Source organism: Heloderma suspectum, chromosome 2 (assembly GCF_057233095.1).
Source record: "Heloderma suspectum isolate Gila_16-S chromosome 2, 16-S_ref, whole genome shotgun sequence".
NCBI lineage: Eukaryota > Metazoa > Chordata > Lepidosauria > Squamata > Helodermatidae > Heloderma > Heloderma suspectum.
Window position 1 is genome coordinate 365153697 of NC_139459.1, and position 18680 is coordinate 365172376.

An 18680-nucleotide genomic window follows, 5' to 3' on the forward strand; every position below is an offset into this window, starting at 1 on the left:
TACCCTGTAGGGCTGAAATGTTTTGCTCAAAATATATATTTTTAAATACTCTGTTGTTAGTCTCTATAGCTTTCTTACATATTTTACCTTAGGACTGACTGCATCTGTAGTGGATCCAGAGCTTGTGCAATGCAATTATTACTTGTTATTTAATAATGTGCAATGCATTATTACTTGTTATTTATTTATTATTAACATTACTGCCTTATCTGCTAAAAAGCCATCAAGGCGGTGTGTTGTTGTTGTTGTTTATTCGGTCAGTCACTTCCGACTCTTCATGACTTCATGGAAGTCATGGGCTTCATGGAAGCCCACGCCAGAGCTTCCTGTCGAGTCTGTCACCTCCAGAATATCATCCATCCATCCTGCCCTTGGTCGGCCCCTCTTCCTTTTGCCTTCCACTTTCCCTAGCATCAGCATCTTCTCCGGGGTGTCCTGTCTTCTCATTATGTGGCCAAAGTACCTCAGTTTTGCCCTTAATATCATTCCCTCAAGTGAGCAGTCTGGCTTTATTTCCGGGAGGATGGACTGGTTTGATCTTCTTGCAGTCCAAGGCACTCTCAGAATTTTCCTCCAGCACCACGGTTCAGAAGCATCTATCTCCCTTCGCTCAGCCTTCCTTATGGTCCAGCTCTCGCAGCCATAGGTTACTATGGGGAATACCATTGCTTTAACTATGCGGACCTTTGTTGTCAAACAATTTTTTTAAAAAGTAAAGACATTAAAACTACGTATTTTAAAAGGCTAAATTGAGAAGAGGTGTCTTTACTCCCATTCTGACGGCCAAGGGAATGGGAGCCAATGGCAGTTCTTGAGGGAGCACATTCCACAGTTTGGGGGTGAAACAGGATGTGCCCAACAAATGGGCCTCTCTGGGGGTAATGGCGCACTTATGCATTATAACTAACTTATTGCACAATGCACTGCAACTGATGCATGATGACTATCAATATATGCACTATAAGCAATGAATTTGCTGGCTAACTTCAATTTTTAAAAGTCTCCTCCCAACTTGAATTCGGGGCAGGGGGGGAGCATAAACTCCTTCCCGCTACTCTCCAATCATTGCAACGATACATTCCTCCGTTCACTGTCTGCTATAAGCATCAGTTTGCCCCTTCAAAATGAACCAGAAAATCCCCTCCGCTAGCGATTAGTCTAATTTTTTCTTTTATGTCTACGGTGCATTCTCCGACTTCTCTCACATCTCCCTCTAGGCACTTCCGGGCTCCAACTGAGCTTCCGACGCAGGTTTAGAGAGCCGCCGCGCTGCCTCCACGGGGAGCCGTGGCCAATAATGGCGACTTCCGTTGATTTTTAACGGGGAAGCAGGCTGTGTGCTGCTCTAGCCTTTTTATCTCCGTGGGCTTGCTCTCTGGGCCAATCATAGAGGTCGTCGCTCTATCCGTCAGAAGCTCTATGGTGGGAGTTCCCTCCGGCTTGGAGGGGAAAGAGCGGCAGAGGCAGGTGGGCTTTTTAAGGCTGGAAGCGCCCGGGGCGACGGGGCTTCCGCGCTCCCGCCCTGTCCTGCAAACTGGGGAATTGGAATTATATATTTATTTTTGAGGTGTTCATTTGAAGTTATCTTTAGGCCTGCTTTGAGGATAGAGCCCGTCCGAAGCCGTGAATTGCCTTTTATTTATTGCATTATTTATTACCTTTTGGGAGAAGATACAGGCTGGTTCCCGGAGGTGGTGAGTTAAAGGTCCATGGGGGAGATTTGTGGTTTGAGGGAGGAGGAAATGCTTGGTGGGAGATCCAGGACAGATAAAAGGAAGGGCTTCTTCACGCAGCACAGAGTTAAACTGTGGAATTCGCTACCACAAGACCTAGTGATGGCCACCAATTTGGATGGCTTTCAAAGGGGGTTGGGCAAATTCCTGGAGGAAAAGGCTATCGATGGCTATTAATCCTGATGGCTATAGCCTACCTCCACTACCAGTGGCAGTATGCCTATGTTGTGTGCTATGTTGCTGGGGAACTTGGGCAAGAGGGTGCTGTTGAGCTCATGCCCTGCTTGTGGGTTTCCCGTGGGGAGCTGGTTGGCCACTGTGTGAACAGAATGCTGGACTAGATGGATCCTTGGCCTGATCCAGCGGGGCTCCTCTTATGAAAAGTGCAGGAGGACCAGGGAAGGCAGACATGGCTACATGCGAACTACCTGAGGGCTCGGTGTAAGAACTGCCCCGCTGGACCAGACCAAAGACCCCATTTTGCCAAGCATCCTTTTTCACACAGCAAGCACCCAGCTGATAGAAGCTGTCCCCTGTTTGCCTGTCCTCAGTATCAGGTATTCAGAAGTATATTCTGCCTCTGTTCCATTTAGACAGTATGTTTAACAACTGGGACCTGCCACAAACTGTTGCTGTGTATTCTCCCTTTCTCATAGAAGTGCTGCTGTTCAGGGTTCCAGCCGGCTGGCCAAGCCCTCCTGCAGCAAGCCATTCCATTCCCTCCCTGTCCATTTCCACCAGCACTCACCACTTGAGTTGGCTATTAAAGAGAGTGATAGCTGTTGCTGCTTTTTATTTACTTAATATATTTATTTCCCACCTTTTCTAAGCTTTGATCTCCTCAGCTTTTGATATCTGGGGAATAGTCTGCCCTCACCTCTAGAACTCAGATTCGTATTGGAGACATTTCCACATATAAACTGATGCATGTGTGTTTTTGCAATTGCCTTCCAGAGCAATGGGCAGCCATTATCATTGCAACTGTGAAATAGTCCAGCTAATATTGCTTTCCCATTGCCCAGTAAGTCAAGCCTCAGGGTGGGGCTGTCCTTTCTTGGGAAGGACTGTACCTCAGTGATAGAGCACCTGCTTTGCATGCAGAAAGGCCCCAGGTTCAATCCTTGGCCTTTCTAGTTTTTAAAAGTTTCATGTAGTTGGTGAGACCCACCTACCTGAACCTTTTCTACCTGAGACCCTGGAGAGTCACTACCAATTGTAGGAGACCAGCCTTCCCCCAACCTGGCCCCCTGCAGACATGTTGGAGAACCAGTGTGGTGTAGTGGTGAGAGTGTTGGACTGGGAGCTGGGAGATCTGTGTTCTAGTCCCCACTTAGCCATGGAAGCTCACTGGGTGACTTTCGGTCAGTCACAGACTCTCAGCCCAACCTACCTCACAGGGTTGTTGTTGTGAGAATACAATGGAGAGGAGGAGGATTATGTATGCCGCCTTGGGTTCCTTGGAGGAAAAAAGGCGGGATATAAATGCAATAAATAAATAATAAATAAACTCCCATCACCCTCAGCCAGCATAGGCATGCTGGTCAGGAATGATGAGTGTTGTAGTCCAACATGTTTGGAGGGCACCAGGTTGAGGGAAGGCTGAATTTAGCTAGATGGACCAATACTGGCCATCCTAGTGGAAAGCAGCTTCCTTTGTTCCTCCAGTGGTGAGATTTCCTGGATTCTCCCATGCACCGGGATTGTGTCAGGAAATCCCATGTGCTAAGTCCGTATTCTTTCCCTGGAACGGTGTTGCTACCCACTTATTGGCCGTGATGGTGGAATCAATTGCAACTTTTAATCTTTTAATATCTTTACAATTTTAATATTGATGATTTAATTATATTTTTAACTTTTATACAGTTGTATTTATATTTCTATTTATAGGTTTTAATTGTAGCAGTTTTAATGTTGTAAGGCCGCCTTGAGTCCCAGTTTTGGGGAAAAGGTGGGATATAAATAAATATAATAATAATAATCAATGCCACGCAGGGCCTCCTTGATCCAAGGGGCAAAGAATGGAGTGCTGTGTCCAATTCTGGGTGCCATATTTTAAGAAGGGCATTGAGAAGTTGGGGCACATCCAGAGAAGACCTACCAGGATGGTGAGGGGTCTAGAAACCAAGTCCTCTGAGGAATGGTTGAAACAGCTGGGTATGTTTATCCAGGAGAAGAGAAGATTAAGGGGAAACACGATAGCGGTCTTCAAATATCTGAAAGGCTGCCATGCAAAAGAAGGAGCAGACTTGTTCTTTCTTACTCTGGAGGGCAGGACTAGAACCAAGGGGTGGAAATTGCAGGGAAGTGGATTTCGGCTGAACATTGGGAGGAACTTCCTAACAGCGAGGGTTGTAGGGCAGTGAACAGACTACCTTGGGTGGAGGTTGGTTTTCATTTGCAGAAGGTATTTAAGCAAACCTCAGACGGCCGTCTGTCAGGGATGGTGCAGCTGCACCCTGCACTGCAGGATCTGCATTAAGCAGGGGGTTGGACTAGATGACCTTCAAGGTGACTTCCAACACTGTGTTTCTATAATGGTGGACGAATCCAAAATGGTGGTTTAATTTGTCAAGGTGCAATGATTCAGGTCCTTTCATGGGGCATGGCTTCAGAATCTCTATCCATGTTCACTGATTCTTAGTATTTCTTCTCTCTAAAGAAAGTCCCGTTCTCTATCCAGATGAGCCAAGGAGATCCTTCAGCCTTGAGTTTCCCTTCGAAGGTTGCGCTGGAACAAGGCATACAAAATGGATGAGCAACACTCAGCATCTCCTGAACCAAGGAAGGGAGCAGTTGAAGGAATTCTGGTATCCCACGCTGGGATGAGCAGAGGATTCTGGGTAAGTACTTGGCCAATCCTGGAAGAGGAAATGATTGGGTTAGATGTACACTGCCAGTGCTTCAGGCAATTCCTCGTGCTGGGAGGCTGAGCACCCCGGGAGATCTTTGCCACCAGCGGCTGAAAGCAGAGAAGCACACAAAGAGGCAGATTTTGGACCTGGTGCTCTTGGAGCTGTTCCTGGTTCTTTTGCCCCAGGAAATGCAGCATTGGGTCAGGGAATGTGGCCCTGGGAAAAGGTTTTCTACTGGGTCAGCTAGGGGACGGGAAGCAGGAAAACCAGGTGTGGGTGTTGCTCCTTGGTAGTTCCAAGGGGGTCAAGAACATAAGAGCCCTGCTGGATCAGACCAAGGGTCCATGTAGTCCAGCATTCTGTTCACACAGTGTCCGACCAGCTGTCGACCAGGAATCCACAAGCAGGACATGAGTGCAGCAGCACCCTCCTGCCCATGTTCCCCAGCAACATAGAAATATTGCCTCAGATACCGGAGGTACCATAGAGCCATCAGGACTAGTAGCCATTGATAGCCTACTCCTGCATGAATTTGTCCAACCCCCTTTTAAAGCCATCCAAATTGGTGGCCATCACTGCATCCTGTGGTAGCAAATTCCATAGTTTTAACTCTGCGCTGTGTGACGAAGCCCTTCCTTTTACCTGTCCGGAGTCTCCCACCAACCAGCTTCATGGGATGACCTCACTGGATTCTAGTATTATGGAAGCGGGAGAAAATTGTCTCCCTCTCCACATTCTCCACACCATGCATAATTTTGTAGATGTCTATCATGTCTCCCCTCACCCTCCTTTTTTCCAAGCTAAACAATCCCAGTTGTTGTGACCTTCTCTGATATGGGAGATGCTCCAGCTCCATGAACATTTTAGTTGCCCTTTTCTGCACTTTTTCCAGCTCTACAATATCTTTTTTTTTTAGGTGTGGTGGCCAGAACTCTCTAGTCCTCATGAACCATGCACCTGTGCTTGCAAGCTTCTTGTGAATGTTTATTTGCAAGGAGTTTGAGCCCAAGTTCAGTGGTCAGGGGTTTGGAGTGCCTTCCCCATGAGAAAAGGTTAACGTGTTTGGGACGTCTTTTATGTCTAGAAAAAGGGTGACGGGGGGTAGGGGAGCGCACAATGGAGGTTTATATACAGTAATTGAGACCTGCAACAAATCATTGCAGTGTATCTTCACCCACTAGCAGGAGTGCACGGTTCAGGGTGCCAGCCATGCCATCCTCCATGATGCTCCATTCTATACTTCTACTTTTCTTCTGTCTGTCTGTCTCTCCCCCCTTCCCTCCCCATTTAACTAACATGGTTACTGAGCATGCTCAGTCGTCATTGCAGGTTTTCTTTATTTGCCTCATTAGGTTTTATTTTTTTATTTATTTTATTTTTTACTGTGCATCTGCAAACCTTTAGCATGCTGATATCTTCCTCTTATTTCTCAGTGGCTCTGTTTTGTCTACATAGTCATCAGCACTCAACAGTCTAAGTTCACTATTAAAGGGGAGTGGTTAAGCATGGTGTGGAGAAAATGGAGAGAAATGTTTTCCTCCTCTTATCACGACCCCCCAACTCTGGATCGCCAATTGAAACTGACTGGCAGTAGGTTCAGGGCAGATAAAAGAAAGTGCCTCTTTACACAGTGCATAATGAACAGATAGACCTCCCTGCCACAAGCTGTTGCAGTGCCCCTTGTGTAAAAGGAGATTTGTCAGTGGCTGAGAGCTAAAGAGCCTCGAAATTCCAGGCCGTGTACCTTGGAGTCCCAGTCACTGGGGAGCAGCCAATGGGAGAGGACTGTTGTCCTTCAGGCCTTGTTAGTGGCCTCCCAGGTGCCCACAATCAGAAGCCGGATGCTGGACCCTCAGTCTGACCCAGGTTTGGGCCATGGCATCTCCAGCTGAAACAGCATCCTGGACAGAGGGTCTGGGAAAGATCCTTTCCCTGAAGCGTTGACCCTCCTTTAGCCGAAGGGCCGAATCCAGTTTTGGAGTGGCTCTTGGGGGCCACATTCCAGTGGTGGGCAGGGCCTGAAGGCGATAGCGGTGGTGACAAAAATACAAAAAATACCACCAGGTTGTAGCGTCAAGCTCTTACTGCAAACAGCTAAGCCTTAGGAGAGGTATCTCAACCTTTAATATTTGGAAAAGCACACAAAAGCTGGGAAGCCATGAAACAATTAGCGGTGGGGTGAAGGGGGCGGGGCCAAGGGAAGGGGCGGGGCCATCTGGTGAACTCCAGAGGGCCAGCTTGGGACCCCAGCTGGGCTGGATTTGGCCCGTGGGCCGGAGGTTCCTTAGGGAGCTCCTGCAACTTGGGGTAGGCGATACTTGGCTAATGGGTCAGCTGGGTGACTAAGGAGAAGACGGCTTCATGGGGATGATTTGTTTTTTTCCCTGAACAGGGACCTGTGACCTTTGAAGAGGTGGCCGTGTATTTCACCCAGGAGGAATGGGCTCTGCTGGATCCAAGCCAGAGGACTCTCTACCGAGAAGTCATGGCAGAGAATTATGGGACCGTGGCCTCTCTGGGTAAGCATCCCTCTGCTCTGTGCTGAGTAGGAGCTAAAGGCTCACGTTTTTGTCCTTGCTGTTTTTGATTGGTGTGTTGCAGGGATGTCACCCGGCCAGAGCCAGTGTCAGTAACTGGTTTCCCTGGGTGCAACTCTGAGGCCCCCATTAAAAAGAAATCCACCCCCAGTGCTCTGTTCATGTTTTTATTGTATGTCACCCAGAGAGCTTTTCGCTATAGGGCGGGGGTGAGGAACCACACATCCAGGGGCCAATTTTGACCCTCCTGGTCCCAGTTTGGCCCTCTGGGGTTTCCCAGTTAGCCACATACCCTTTTCTCACCACGCCCACTTTTCTCACCCCGGCCACTTTTGCCGAACCACTAATCATTCAGTGGTTTCCGGGCTTTTGTGCAGTTTTTCCCCATTCTAAAAGGTTGAAATCCTGCTTCTAAAGTTGTGTTACTGAAAGTAAGAGCCCTAAGCTGAAATATGCTGGTAGTTTTGGCTCCAACCCATTTTGCCTCCGACTCTGCCCACCTCTGGGATGTAGCCCCTAAGAGCTTTTCTGAAATGGATGCAGCCCTCAGGCTGAGAGAGGTTTCCCACCCCTGCTATAAGACAACTAATACATTTCAGAAATACGTAAAAATAAATACATTTTATCTGCACAACAACCCTGTGAGGTAGGTAGGTAAGGCTGAAAAAGAGAGAGAGAAAGAACGCAACTGGCAATGGAGAACATGGAGGTGTCAGGCCTGATCCTTAAGACTCAGTGGGAGCCAGGAATCAAAAGGTAGAGGTCAGAGCCTGGAGGTCATAATCGGAGAACCAGGTCAGATGATAGTTGCCTGTAGAAAGACATGGCTGGCCTGGGAGTTGTAGTTCAACACAGCTGGAGTTCACCAGTTGGGGAAGTGCGATCCTCCAACTGTAGCTTCTGTGGTTCGCCTCATGGGGGCAGCAGCAGCGGGCTGAGCCAGGAGCTTCTGGTGTTTGCCCTGGGCTGCCCGGGCAGCTGCTGACAGGAGGAGGGGGAAAGGGAGGCCAGCATAGGGTCAGATGGGGTCAGTAAGCTTTTTCTTTCCCTGGGCCTGGCCGAGGCTGTAATGAACTATGGTTTGGGTTTGTGGGGAGGAGAACGCTCGGAGAACGGGATGCTAAGGTACGTAGGAGAGGGGAACTGGGGTGAGAATCCCGTAGGTCACTAGTTGGAAGAGGGTGCAGAGGAGACAGCATTAGCTGGGTGGAAATGCTGTTGCACTCGTGTCCTGCTTGTGGGCCTCCCTTTCGGGCATCCAACTGGCTGCTGTGGGACTAGAATCCTTGTCTCGATAGCCCTTTGTTCTGATCCAGCACAGCCCTTCTTAGGTTCTTACTAGTTCTCATGGCATTTGTCCCGGACATAAGATGACTGTGAATTTGTTTCTCAGATAAACACTCTGGCTGCTCTTAGCCGTGGGTAATTGTGAGCGAAACCCACGCACGAAGGATTTCAACACCTATTATTATTGACTGGATGGATTGTATTTCTGTACTGCCTTTCCGAAGCCAATCAAGGCAGCTTACAAAGATTTCAGAATTATTATTTTTTAAATAATCAAATAAAAACTTAGTAAATGGGAAACGTGTGGACCTCTGGACGTTGGTGGACTGCAATTCCCATCAGTCCTAGTCAGCATAGCCAGTGGTGATGGATGATAGGAGCTGGAGTCCAGCAACATCTGGCAGGCTGCATGTCCCCCATACCTGACCTGTTAGCACAGGAAGACTGGGAAAAGCAGGGGTGGGCAACCCGTGACTGTCCAGATGATACTGGACTCCAATTCCCATCAGCCCCAGCCACCAAGGACAAGGGTCGGGGTGGTGGGAGCTGGGGACACAACAGTATCTGGGAGGCTGCAGGTTGTCCACCCCTGCACAGTGAAACATTTTTTTTTTTAATGGTTGTCGTGTTAGCATTGCCATGGGGGTGCATTGAACCATCTGATGTCCCCACCTGCAGTCTGATGTTGTACAGCCCAAGCAGAACCCGCTCCAAGTTTGACACCCCCCCCCCCACAAGGTGCCTGTTGGTATGCTCCCCCCATCTGTGGTCTCTCCCCCTGCCTTGGGCTTCCTTGATGGCAGCTGCTGGATCTGGAAAGTCATCCATCCTTTACATTTCCCACAATGCTCTGCAGTGACGCTATGTTTAAGGATGCTGTGGGAAACTTAAACAAGCGGGTGGCATCCGGGATTGAGACACTGCTGCCAGATAAGCCCGCAGCCCAGGGAACAGGCAGACGGGGTGGCCAAAGTGGCCTTGAGGACCACTGGGCCTCGCTGGGGCACTTGGGTCCTGCATTAGCCCAAAGGAACAGCTTCTGACGCTGAGTCTAGGACATTTTACTGCCTTGTCTGCTGTTTGTGTGTGCGTTAGGCCTCAAGAGAGCCTGTCGCTCTTTCCTCAATGGAAATTTATAATTTGTCTGTATTTGTAACATTTGAAATTTTGTACTTTTGTATATGTATATATATCTTAATGTATTTGTCATGGCCTTTGGCTAGTACAATAAACTTGTTTGAATTGGAAAATTGATTTAACCCTTGTTTTGAGATTGATACTGTAGTCCAAAATTTGCGTCACTTTCCTTTTCAGTCCAGGAGCTGCAGCCAGGAATAAACATGGAAGAACAGGAACCAGCAGCAGCTCACGAACGCAGGGAGAGAACGGAGAGAGAAGGAGCCCCGGTTGTCCAACTTGGGATCGACAACGAGGTTCTGACTGGAGCAGCTCGGCAACAGGTTGAGAAAAACCCAGCTGCCGGGTTGCAATGGGAATGGGAAGATCAGTTCCTGTCCTTCCTGAAGACGGTGGCAGCCCCTTACGTGGGAGAGGCAGCCCCTCAGCCTCCTTTGGAGTATGATGTGAAGGATTTCCTGGCCTCTTTGAAGGGGGTCGCTCATCACAGTCAGTGGCCTAGTGGAGAAGGTGTGAAGCAAACTCTGCCAGGCCTCAGCTGTGATGCCCATGGGAGCCTGGTTAATTTTGTGAATGTGAAGGAAGAAATTTTGGCTGAGGAGGACAGCATCAGCATGGAAATGCAAGAGAGACCAGAAGAAAAAGTGAGATGATCTAACCCCCAGTTTACCTTGAAACAGGGGTGGGCAGAAAGTAGACCTCTGGGTGTTTTGGACTTCAGTTCCCAGCATTCCTCTGACCATTGGCCATGCTAGCAAGGGCTTCTGGAAGTGAAGTCCAAAAACTCTGGGGATCTAACTTCTGCCCATCCTGGCCCTAAAAGACCCAGAACTCTGCTCTTCTCATTCAGTGTGGGAAAACAGAGTTCTGAGCTACCTGGGCAGGGACAGGTTTAGGCGATGGGCGAACAGTTGGGGCACCAGGCTTTTGTGGGGAGAGCCTGTCACGGGCTGTCTAGTTGAGTATCCACTCAACAACTAATCAAATAGCACACATACGGTGTGAGTAAATGCAATTTTACAGATCCTAATGTGCAGACTTCTCATATATAGTCAGGGCCAGAAATATTGGAACAAGGATAACTGTTTTGGCAGTTGGCCTCTGTACACCACCACATTTAAGTTGAAAGGAAACACACCCAGATGGGAGCGAAGTCGGGACTTTCAGCTGAAAGGGGTTTGACAAAAGTGGGGCACGAACTATTCAGGAAGTACAGCCAGTGGCATACACACACACCCATCGTTGGGGGCTCATAAGTAATGGAATGAATGGCTGACAAGCAGCTGCATGACCAGGTGGGGCCTGTTTCCTGGGTACCCCATGGCCAATCAAGCAGAGAAAAGGCCTGGAGGTGGTTCTGAGTGTTACATTTGCATTTGGTAGCTGTTCACTGGAACTCCCAACATGAGGTCCAAAGAGGTGTCCATGCAAGTGAAGGAGGCCATCATTAGGCTGAGGAAACAACATAGACCCATCAGAGAGATAGCAAAAACAGTAGGAGTGGTCAATACAACAGTTCGGAACATCCTGAAAAAGAAGGAATTAACTGGCAAGCTCAGCAACAGCAAAAGGCCTGGAAGACCACAGAAGACAACTAAAGTGGGTGACCGCAGAATTCTGCTCATGGTGAAGAGGAACCCTTTCACAACATCTAGCTAGGTCAAAAACGCTCTTGAGGAGGTAGGCATGCTATTGTCAACATCTACAGTCAAGAGACAGCTTTATGAATGTAAATGCAGAGGCTTCACAACAAGGTGCAAACCACTGGTAACACTCAAGAACAGACAGGCCAGGTTAGCCTTTGCCAGCAAACAGCTAAAAAAGCCTGCCCAGTTCTGGAATAAGAATCTTTGGACTGATGAAACCAAGATTAACTTGTACCAGAATGATGGGAAGAGAAAAGTGTAGAGAAGGAAAGGAACAGCTCATGATCCAAAGCATACCATATCATGGTGGAGGCAGTGTTATGGCATAGGCATGTATGGCTGCCAATGGAACCGGGTCACTAGTGTTTATTGATGACCTGAGTGCTGATAAAAGCAGCAGGATGAATTCTGAAGTGTATTGGGCTATACTTTCTGCTCAGATTCAGACGAATGCTGCCAAACTGATAGGACGCCGCTTCATATGGCAGATGGATAATGACCCAAAACATACAGCAAAAGCTACCCAAGAGTTTCTGAAGGCAAAGAAGTGGGATGCAATGGCCAGGTCAGTCACCTGATCTCAACCCAATAGAGCATGCTTTTCACTTCCTGAAGACAAGACTGAAGGCAGAAAGACCCACAAACAAGCAGCCCCTGAAGACAGCTGCAGTGAAGGCCTGGGAAAGCATCTCGAGGGAAGAAACTCAACATTTGGGTTCCAGACTTCAGGCAGTCATTGACTGCAAAGGATTTTCATCCAAGAATTAAAGGCGATCCTTAAGTTTGAAATGGTGTTGTTTTGTTCCATTACTTATGAGCCACCAACGATGAGTGTGTGTGTATGCCACTGGCTGTACTTCCTGAATGGTTAGTGCCCCACTTGTGTCAAACCCTTTGAATTACAGTTGAAAGTCCTGACTTCGCTCCCATCTGGGTGTGTTTCCTTTCAACTTAAATGTGGTGGTGTACAGAGGCCAACTGCCAAAACAGTTATCTTTGTTCCAGTATTTCTGGCCCAGACTCTGTGTGTGTGTGTGTGTGTGTGTGTGTGTAGTGCAGACTTCCACAGGGATAAAATTGGCTAGAAATGCAATTAACAAAAAATAAGGCAGTCAAAAATTGAACAGATGGAAGGGATGCTAACACTGCTCCTTTGCTCAGGCCAGGTGGAGGACATTTGGTCTGGAAATTATAATAAGATACGGCACCTGGGAATGTCTGCATACTCTCCAGTTGCCCCCATTGACTGTGGACAACCTCTGTTTTCTTGGTCTTGGTAAATGTGTGGATATTTCTTCCAGATCTTGCTTTTGGGGGAGACGCTGGTGGTGCCTTAAAAAAACAACCAGTTGCAGCCATGTTTTGCAACTATTCTTCAAGTTTCAACTTCTTTACTCATTCTTCTTTTAGGAGGCTATGGGAGGAGGGAGGTGTGATTTGGCCCAAACAGAGCTGAAGCTGGGTGGGGTTTGTGGGTTTCATTAAGTCCCCCCCCCCCACACACACACACACACAGCTCCCCCCTGCAGTAATTGGAACACTGTTCCAGCTCCTCCTGGACTCTAGGAGTTGCACCTTAGCTTTAGTGCACGTGGATAGAAATGCATGCGCATGGAGGCACAATCCCAGCATTAGTGTCACATCCATCCCCACCTTATAATCATCTAACCAGACAGAGGGATTCCTTCCTTCAGAAACCGATGCTGGGCAGCCTATTTCAGAGGAAACAAATGGCAGGCAAAGGAAAAAGCCTTTAGCAATGTGCAGGACCTGAGAGGGAGGGAGAGGGGTCTCAGGCAGTGATCCCTGGGGCAAAATGAGAGATGCTTTGAAGGGAGAGATGTTTGGAATGCGAATGTTCTGCATACAGTCCCTCCCCTATTTGTATTGGGACTGTAGCACACTGGTGGAGGACCTCTTTTTCATGCAGAAGGTCTCAGGGGGGTCAGTCGCCAGCCTCTCCAGTGGAAAAAGATCAGGAGGCAGGGGACTGGGAAGACCCTTCTCTGCCTGAGACTCTGGAGACCTGCAGCTGCCAGTCGGAGTGTGTAATACAGGCAGGGCCGGCCCTACCATTGGGGAGAGTGAGGCGGCCGCCTCAAGCAGCAGAATTCTGGTTTCGAGAGGAGGCAGCAAATGATTACTTAATGAATTTATTAGTGGGTTGGATCTAAACTTAGTCATCGTTAGAGTAGCCTCATTGAAATCAATGGGACTTAACTTACAGCACAAGCCTGTGTATGTTTAGACCGAAGAAAGTCCTACAGCTCACAGCATTCCCCAGCCAGCCATGGCTGGCTGGGGGATGCTGGGAGCTGTAGGACTTTTTTCGGTCTATACATGCATAGGATTGCACCCTGAGTCATTCTTCTTTTACTGCCAGGGAGGGGAAGAGGTGGTGGTGGGATTTTCTGCCTCAGGTGCCAAAATAATTTGGTTGGCCTTGGGTGCTGTGCATCTTGGAGCGGGGAGGGGGGCAGCATTTGTTGCTCTGCCTCAGGCAGCAAAACATCTTGGACCGTCCCTAAATACAAGGCTAGGTGGACAAACAGTCTGACCTAGTGTAAAGCAGGTTTCTTTGTGAAATGTCGGAGGGGATCTGCTCATATCGGACTATTTCCTCCCTCTTTGTATGATGGATAAGGACGGAGAGCAAACCCAGGCCTTATTCCTGCTTCTTTCGTTGTTGGCATTGATCGTGCACAGTGCGTATGAGGGGGAGTTGTGGGGTGCGGACAATGCGCAGAGAACAGGGGCTTTCCCTATTCTTCTGGCACCATCCTTTGAAGTCTCCTGCTGAGGGATTGCATTCCTTCCGTTTTAGGTATGGAGGCCTGTGGCAGAGGTCAAGCCCTCCTCCCTGGAGCAAGATCCATTGGATACAGTGAAGATGCAGCTCTCAGCGGAGGCCAAGCAAGAAGGAGACTTCCTGGGTAAGGGTTATAGGGGGGCACACATCCAGGGATGAAGGAAAGCTCCTGCAGTGCATTCATCATTTTTATGGAGAGAAAAAACAAAAGTGCAAAAGGAGGAGAGCATCTAAAATAGACCCACAAATAGAAATGTTTTGGGATGCTGAAACGAAGATTTTATTTGTTAAAAAAAGCCCAACGTGTTTCAGCCTGTTTGTATTTTAAGGCCTTCTGCAGGGGGTTATAAAAATGTCTGCAAAAATTCTTATAATAAATATCTCCTAGTAAGCTGCCAGTTACTTTTAGTAGGGAATATTTATTATAAGAATTTCTGCAGACATTTTTATAACTCCCTGCAGAAGGCCTTAAAATACAAATAGGCCGAGACACGTTGGACTTTTTTTTTCAAATAAAATCTTTGTTTCCGCATCCTGAGACGTTTCTCTTCTATTCATGGATCTATTTTGGATGCTCTCCTGCTTTGTTTCAGCATTCCGAGACGTTTCTCTTCTATTTGTGCATAATTTTTATGGATCTACCTTTAAGTGTGTTAAGAACGTAAGAAGAGCCCTGGTAGATGGGACCAAGGGCCCCTTTAGTCCAGCATTCTGCTTCCCATGGTGGCCAGCCAGATGCCTCTTGGGAAGCCCACAAGCAGGGCATGAGTGCAATAACCCTCTCCCATTGTTACTCCCAAGTAGCTGGTATTCATAAATATACTGCCTCTGAACATGGAAGCTCTGTTTAGCCCCTGATTAAACCTCTCTGTCATAGTGGGCTTCAGTGTTACCAGCTAATGATACTCCAGTGGTGACTAGAATCAGCCACTTAAAGTTTCCACAATGCCCTGGAGCTCCAGACCCTGTGTCACTCCAGGGCATTATGGGTGATTTAAAATACCGCAACATCTGATGGAGCACTTTTCCCAGTATGAACCTACCCATATGCTACAATCATCATCTGAGGCTCTCCTTCTCCAAGGGAGGCTCAGAGGATGGCAACACGGGAGAGGGCCTATTTGGTCTTGGCCTCCAGATTCTGGAACACTCCAAGTGGAGGTCCTCCTGGTGCCAACATGGTCATCTTTTTGGCACCAGGTTAAGACTTTCCTCTACTCCCAGACATTTGACAGCATGTGATAAAAGTTTTTAACGAGGCCTATGATTTATTGCTGATTGTTAGAAAGGGTTATATTTTTGTACATAACTGGTTTTATCTTATGTTGTACTGTATTGTTTTAATCTTTGTAAACCTCGCCGAGAGCTTTGGCTGTTGGGTGGAATGGAACTGGAACGAATGAAGGAATTAGGTTCCTAATTCTAAGGAACTGAATCAGCAGGGCTGGTGGGCCCTGCTGGGCCCTGGCAGTGGCCCTGGCATGCCTGGTACTAACACCAAGCCTGATTAATCAACTAAATATTGCAGTCCTGGTTTTAGATCAATTTTAAAAAATCAAATGCTCCTTCTCTCCCCCTCTCATGTCATTATTCTCTGTTGGTTCCAGGAAACGGTAACCAAGCGGTGGAGGTGCCCTTTTGGCCAGAAAGCCCCAAGCAAAGGAGTACCAGTATGATATCTCTGGAAAAAGCCACTGAGAAATGTTTTCAAAGCCCCGAAGCAGAGGAGGCTCCTAGAGTTAAGTGGGAGATAGAAACCCTGCAGGAGAGTAAGCCCGAACTAGGCTTGCTTTGTGAGGAAGGGGCTACAAATGTACACAGGTGGACCTTCCATGGGGGACTCTTGAGCAGCTATGAAAGAAGGAGGGGCGGCCCGGAACGTGTGAGAAGCCCCGAGCTTGCGGAAAATCGGAGCACACAAACGGACGGAGAAAAAACCTACAAGTGCTCCTATTGCGGGAAGTGTTTCGATGAGAGTTTGGACCTGGTTGCCCATGAGAGAGCCCACATCGGGGAGAAAATCTATCAGTGCTCGCAGTGCGAGAAGCGGTTCTCTCATCGCATCGACCTCCTGACTCACAAGAAAAACCACCAGGGCGAGAAGCCGCACCGGTGTGATTCGGATTGCAGCAAATGCTTCCGGCAGAGGGCTTTCCCGGTGGCACACCAGCGAGCTCACTCCAGAGAGCAGGCGTGCCAGTGCTCTGTGTGTGGGGAACGCTTCAGTTGGAAATCGAACCTTATTAGACATCGGAGAACCCACACAGGCGAGAAGCCCCACCAGTGCCCCGAGTGTGGGAAAAGCTACACACGGAAAACGGCCCTCGAAAGACACAAGAGAATCCATGTGGGGGAGAGACCCTGCGATAGCAATGTCCCGAGTGTGGGGCCAGCTTCAGTATGGGTTCTCCTCGTATGATTCATCAGGTGTTGACAATGCAGGAGAGGGGGAATTCTTACCAGTTTTCATGCTGTGGAAATAGCTTCTCAGCCAAAGATCAGGTTTTGTTAAAAATTGGATGATGCTGTAATAAATGCTCATAGTGCGGAAACTGTGTTCCCTCAATGCTCTTGCTTTTTTCTCCCACAAGGAAATGCGTTCAGGAGAGGAGGCATCAAAGTGTTCAAACTGTGGCAAAAACATCAGTCTGCAAGTATCCCTTTGAATTGCACACAAGAGAACTCGACGTAGGAGAGCATCTCTGTAAAAATCTCACACAGGGGAGAACTTTCTGGAGAGTATAAAATTGTGGCAAATGCCAAGATCATAGCTTGGCTTACACATGGAGCAGGGTGAGAAAGAAGAATTAACGGTAGCATTTCGGACTGCAGCATACCACTTTTAAAATCTCTCAGACAGGAAGCAAACTTAAAAACAAACCTTAACATTTTTAAACACTAAAAAATATTTTTTTTAAATCTCCCTGCAAGTAGAAACCTAGAAACATCACACGAAAGGTTCTAGCATGGCTTGCTCCCTGTTGTGCTAGTTTTCGGCTTGGAGGGATTTCTTCATGTGAGGGAGCATTCAAAAGTGCAATTTGCTATTTACAGTCTGAAGTGGTAATGTCCACTGCACCACCTCATTTTGTGGTGTCTATAAGGCCAGGAATCTAGACTGAAGTTTCTGAGGCCAAGCCTTAGAAAACCGATTTCCTTCTCTGCACCAATTTTGGTAATTATCCGAAAATCCACACTGGAATGGATGTCTCTAAAATGATTCAGAAAGTTAGGGTGTCAATTGAAGGATAGCCCTAGGAGATTTTTTTTTTAAGGTAGTAACAGAACCTTCTGTTGGAGCTCAGATTCTCATGCGAGAAACTGCCCCTGAAAATTTCACATGTTGATAAAACAGTTTAGAGCAGGACAGGCTCCAGTAACCAGCCATTATTATGGGCAATTGTTTTGATGGGGTGTGTGAGTGTGTCTCACGCAAACACATGGGGATCTGGGTGAGGGTATGAGGGGCTCGAATATTGCAACTCCTGTAGGGTGCAATATATCCCTGTGCACTTCACAAACAGGCACACATGTAGTGATGTATGGGAATGTCATTTTTGCTCACAAAACATGCAAGTGGACCCTGTTTGAAGCCCCGAATCCCATCGCGAACATGTGTCCACCAAACATAATCGCAAGAGGTGCTCGTGTTGGATTAGCACAACTTTCCCAGTTCAGATTTGCGCAGCTTTCCCCCTGCAGAGCGAAAGACCAGCTTTAATCTATGGAGTCATGTATATTTGGGGACATTTGCGCAAATTTCACATTCAATCGCTGCTCCATTTGTGCAAATTCCCCATTTGTGCAGAGTGAGTGGTGATTGCAAATGCGAACAGCAATCAGGCAATAGACAAGCGGCGAGACGATGTTGGGGGAATTCTAACAATCTCAGACATTGTTTGTTCGCCCACCCCTACACACATGTTCCCCCTCTGCCATGTAGGCTGGGCCCAGCACTGACCCTATTACCTTAAGGCCCCCCATAAAGGTGAATAGCAGCCTGCGATAAAAAGTGTTGTTGTTGTTGTTCAGTCGTTCAGTCATGTCCGACTCTTCATGACCCCATGGACCATAGCATGCCAGGCCTTCCTGTCCTGCGCTCTCTCCCGGAGCGTGCTCAAGTCCATATTCATTGCATCGGTGATGCTATCTAGCCATCTCATCCTCTGCTGTCCCCTTCTCCTTTGGCCTTCAGTCTTTCCCAGCATCAGGGTCTTTTCCAGGGAGTTTTCTATTTAAAGTTTGCCTTTAAAAAAAAATAGCCCCAGCACCCTAATTTCTAAGACCCAAGAGGTCAGAGTGTCTAAGCAGTACCTCCACCAACGCTCAAGCTGTACATTGTAAATAAAGTCAAATATTACAAAAAGCGAGTAAGCCTCCAGTGTCTTCCTTTGAAAGGCCAATAAATCCAGGTGAATCTACTGTGTCCCGATGACTTCCCATCACTCGTAGATAATTGGGTGAGTGTAACGTGACATTGAGAGGCAGCACTGCCCAGGTCTCTGTGGCACAATCGGTCAGCACATCTGGCTGTTAACCAGAAGGATGGTGGTTCGAGCCCACCCAGGGACGGCTCCAGGCTCCTTGTTCCCGGCAAGGTGGCTGCAGGATGGAGGTGATGGACCACTTATCCACTGTGTTCTGCACATGTGGGTTTGATCGCTGCCCTCAACAGCCTT

At 47.9% G+C, this 18680-nt stretch overlaps 1 protein-coding gene across 7 annotated transcripts; it reads left to right on the forward strand.

The window, feature by feature from the left end:
* Positions 1-1437: 1437 nt before the first annotated feature.
* Positions 1438-18475, forward strand: LOC146355778 (zinc finger protein 875-like). Of its 7 annotated transcripts, none has more exons than XM_084830933.1 (6): positions 1438-1694; positions 4393-4573; positions 6978-7104; positions 9724-9869; positions 14017-14125; positions 15609-18475. In XM_084830933.1, the coding sequence occupies exons 2-6, from the start codon at positions 4481-4483 to the stop codon at positions 16418-16420; spliced, it is 1287 nt and encodes a 428-aa protein (XP_084687059.1). In that variant the 5' UTR covers positions 1438-1694; positions 4393-4480; the 3' UTR covers positions 16421-18475. The 7 variants fall into 7 exon arrangements, with proteins under 7 accessions (XP_084687059.1, XP_084687060.1, XP_084687061.1 ...); XM_084830934.1 differs by having other exon boundaries at positions 4414-4573; XM_084830935.1 differs by having other exon boundaries at positions 1438-1467.
* The last annotated feature ends 205 nt before the right edge of the window (positions 18476-18680 follow it).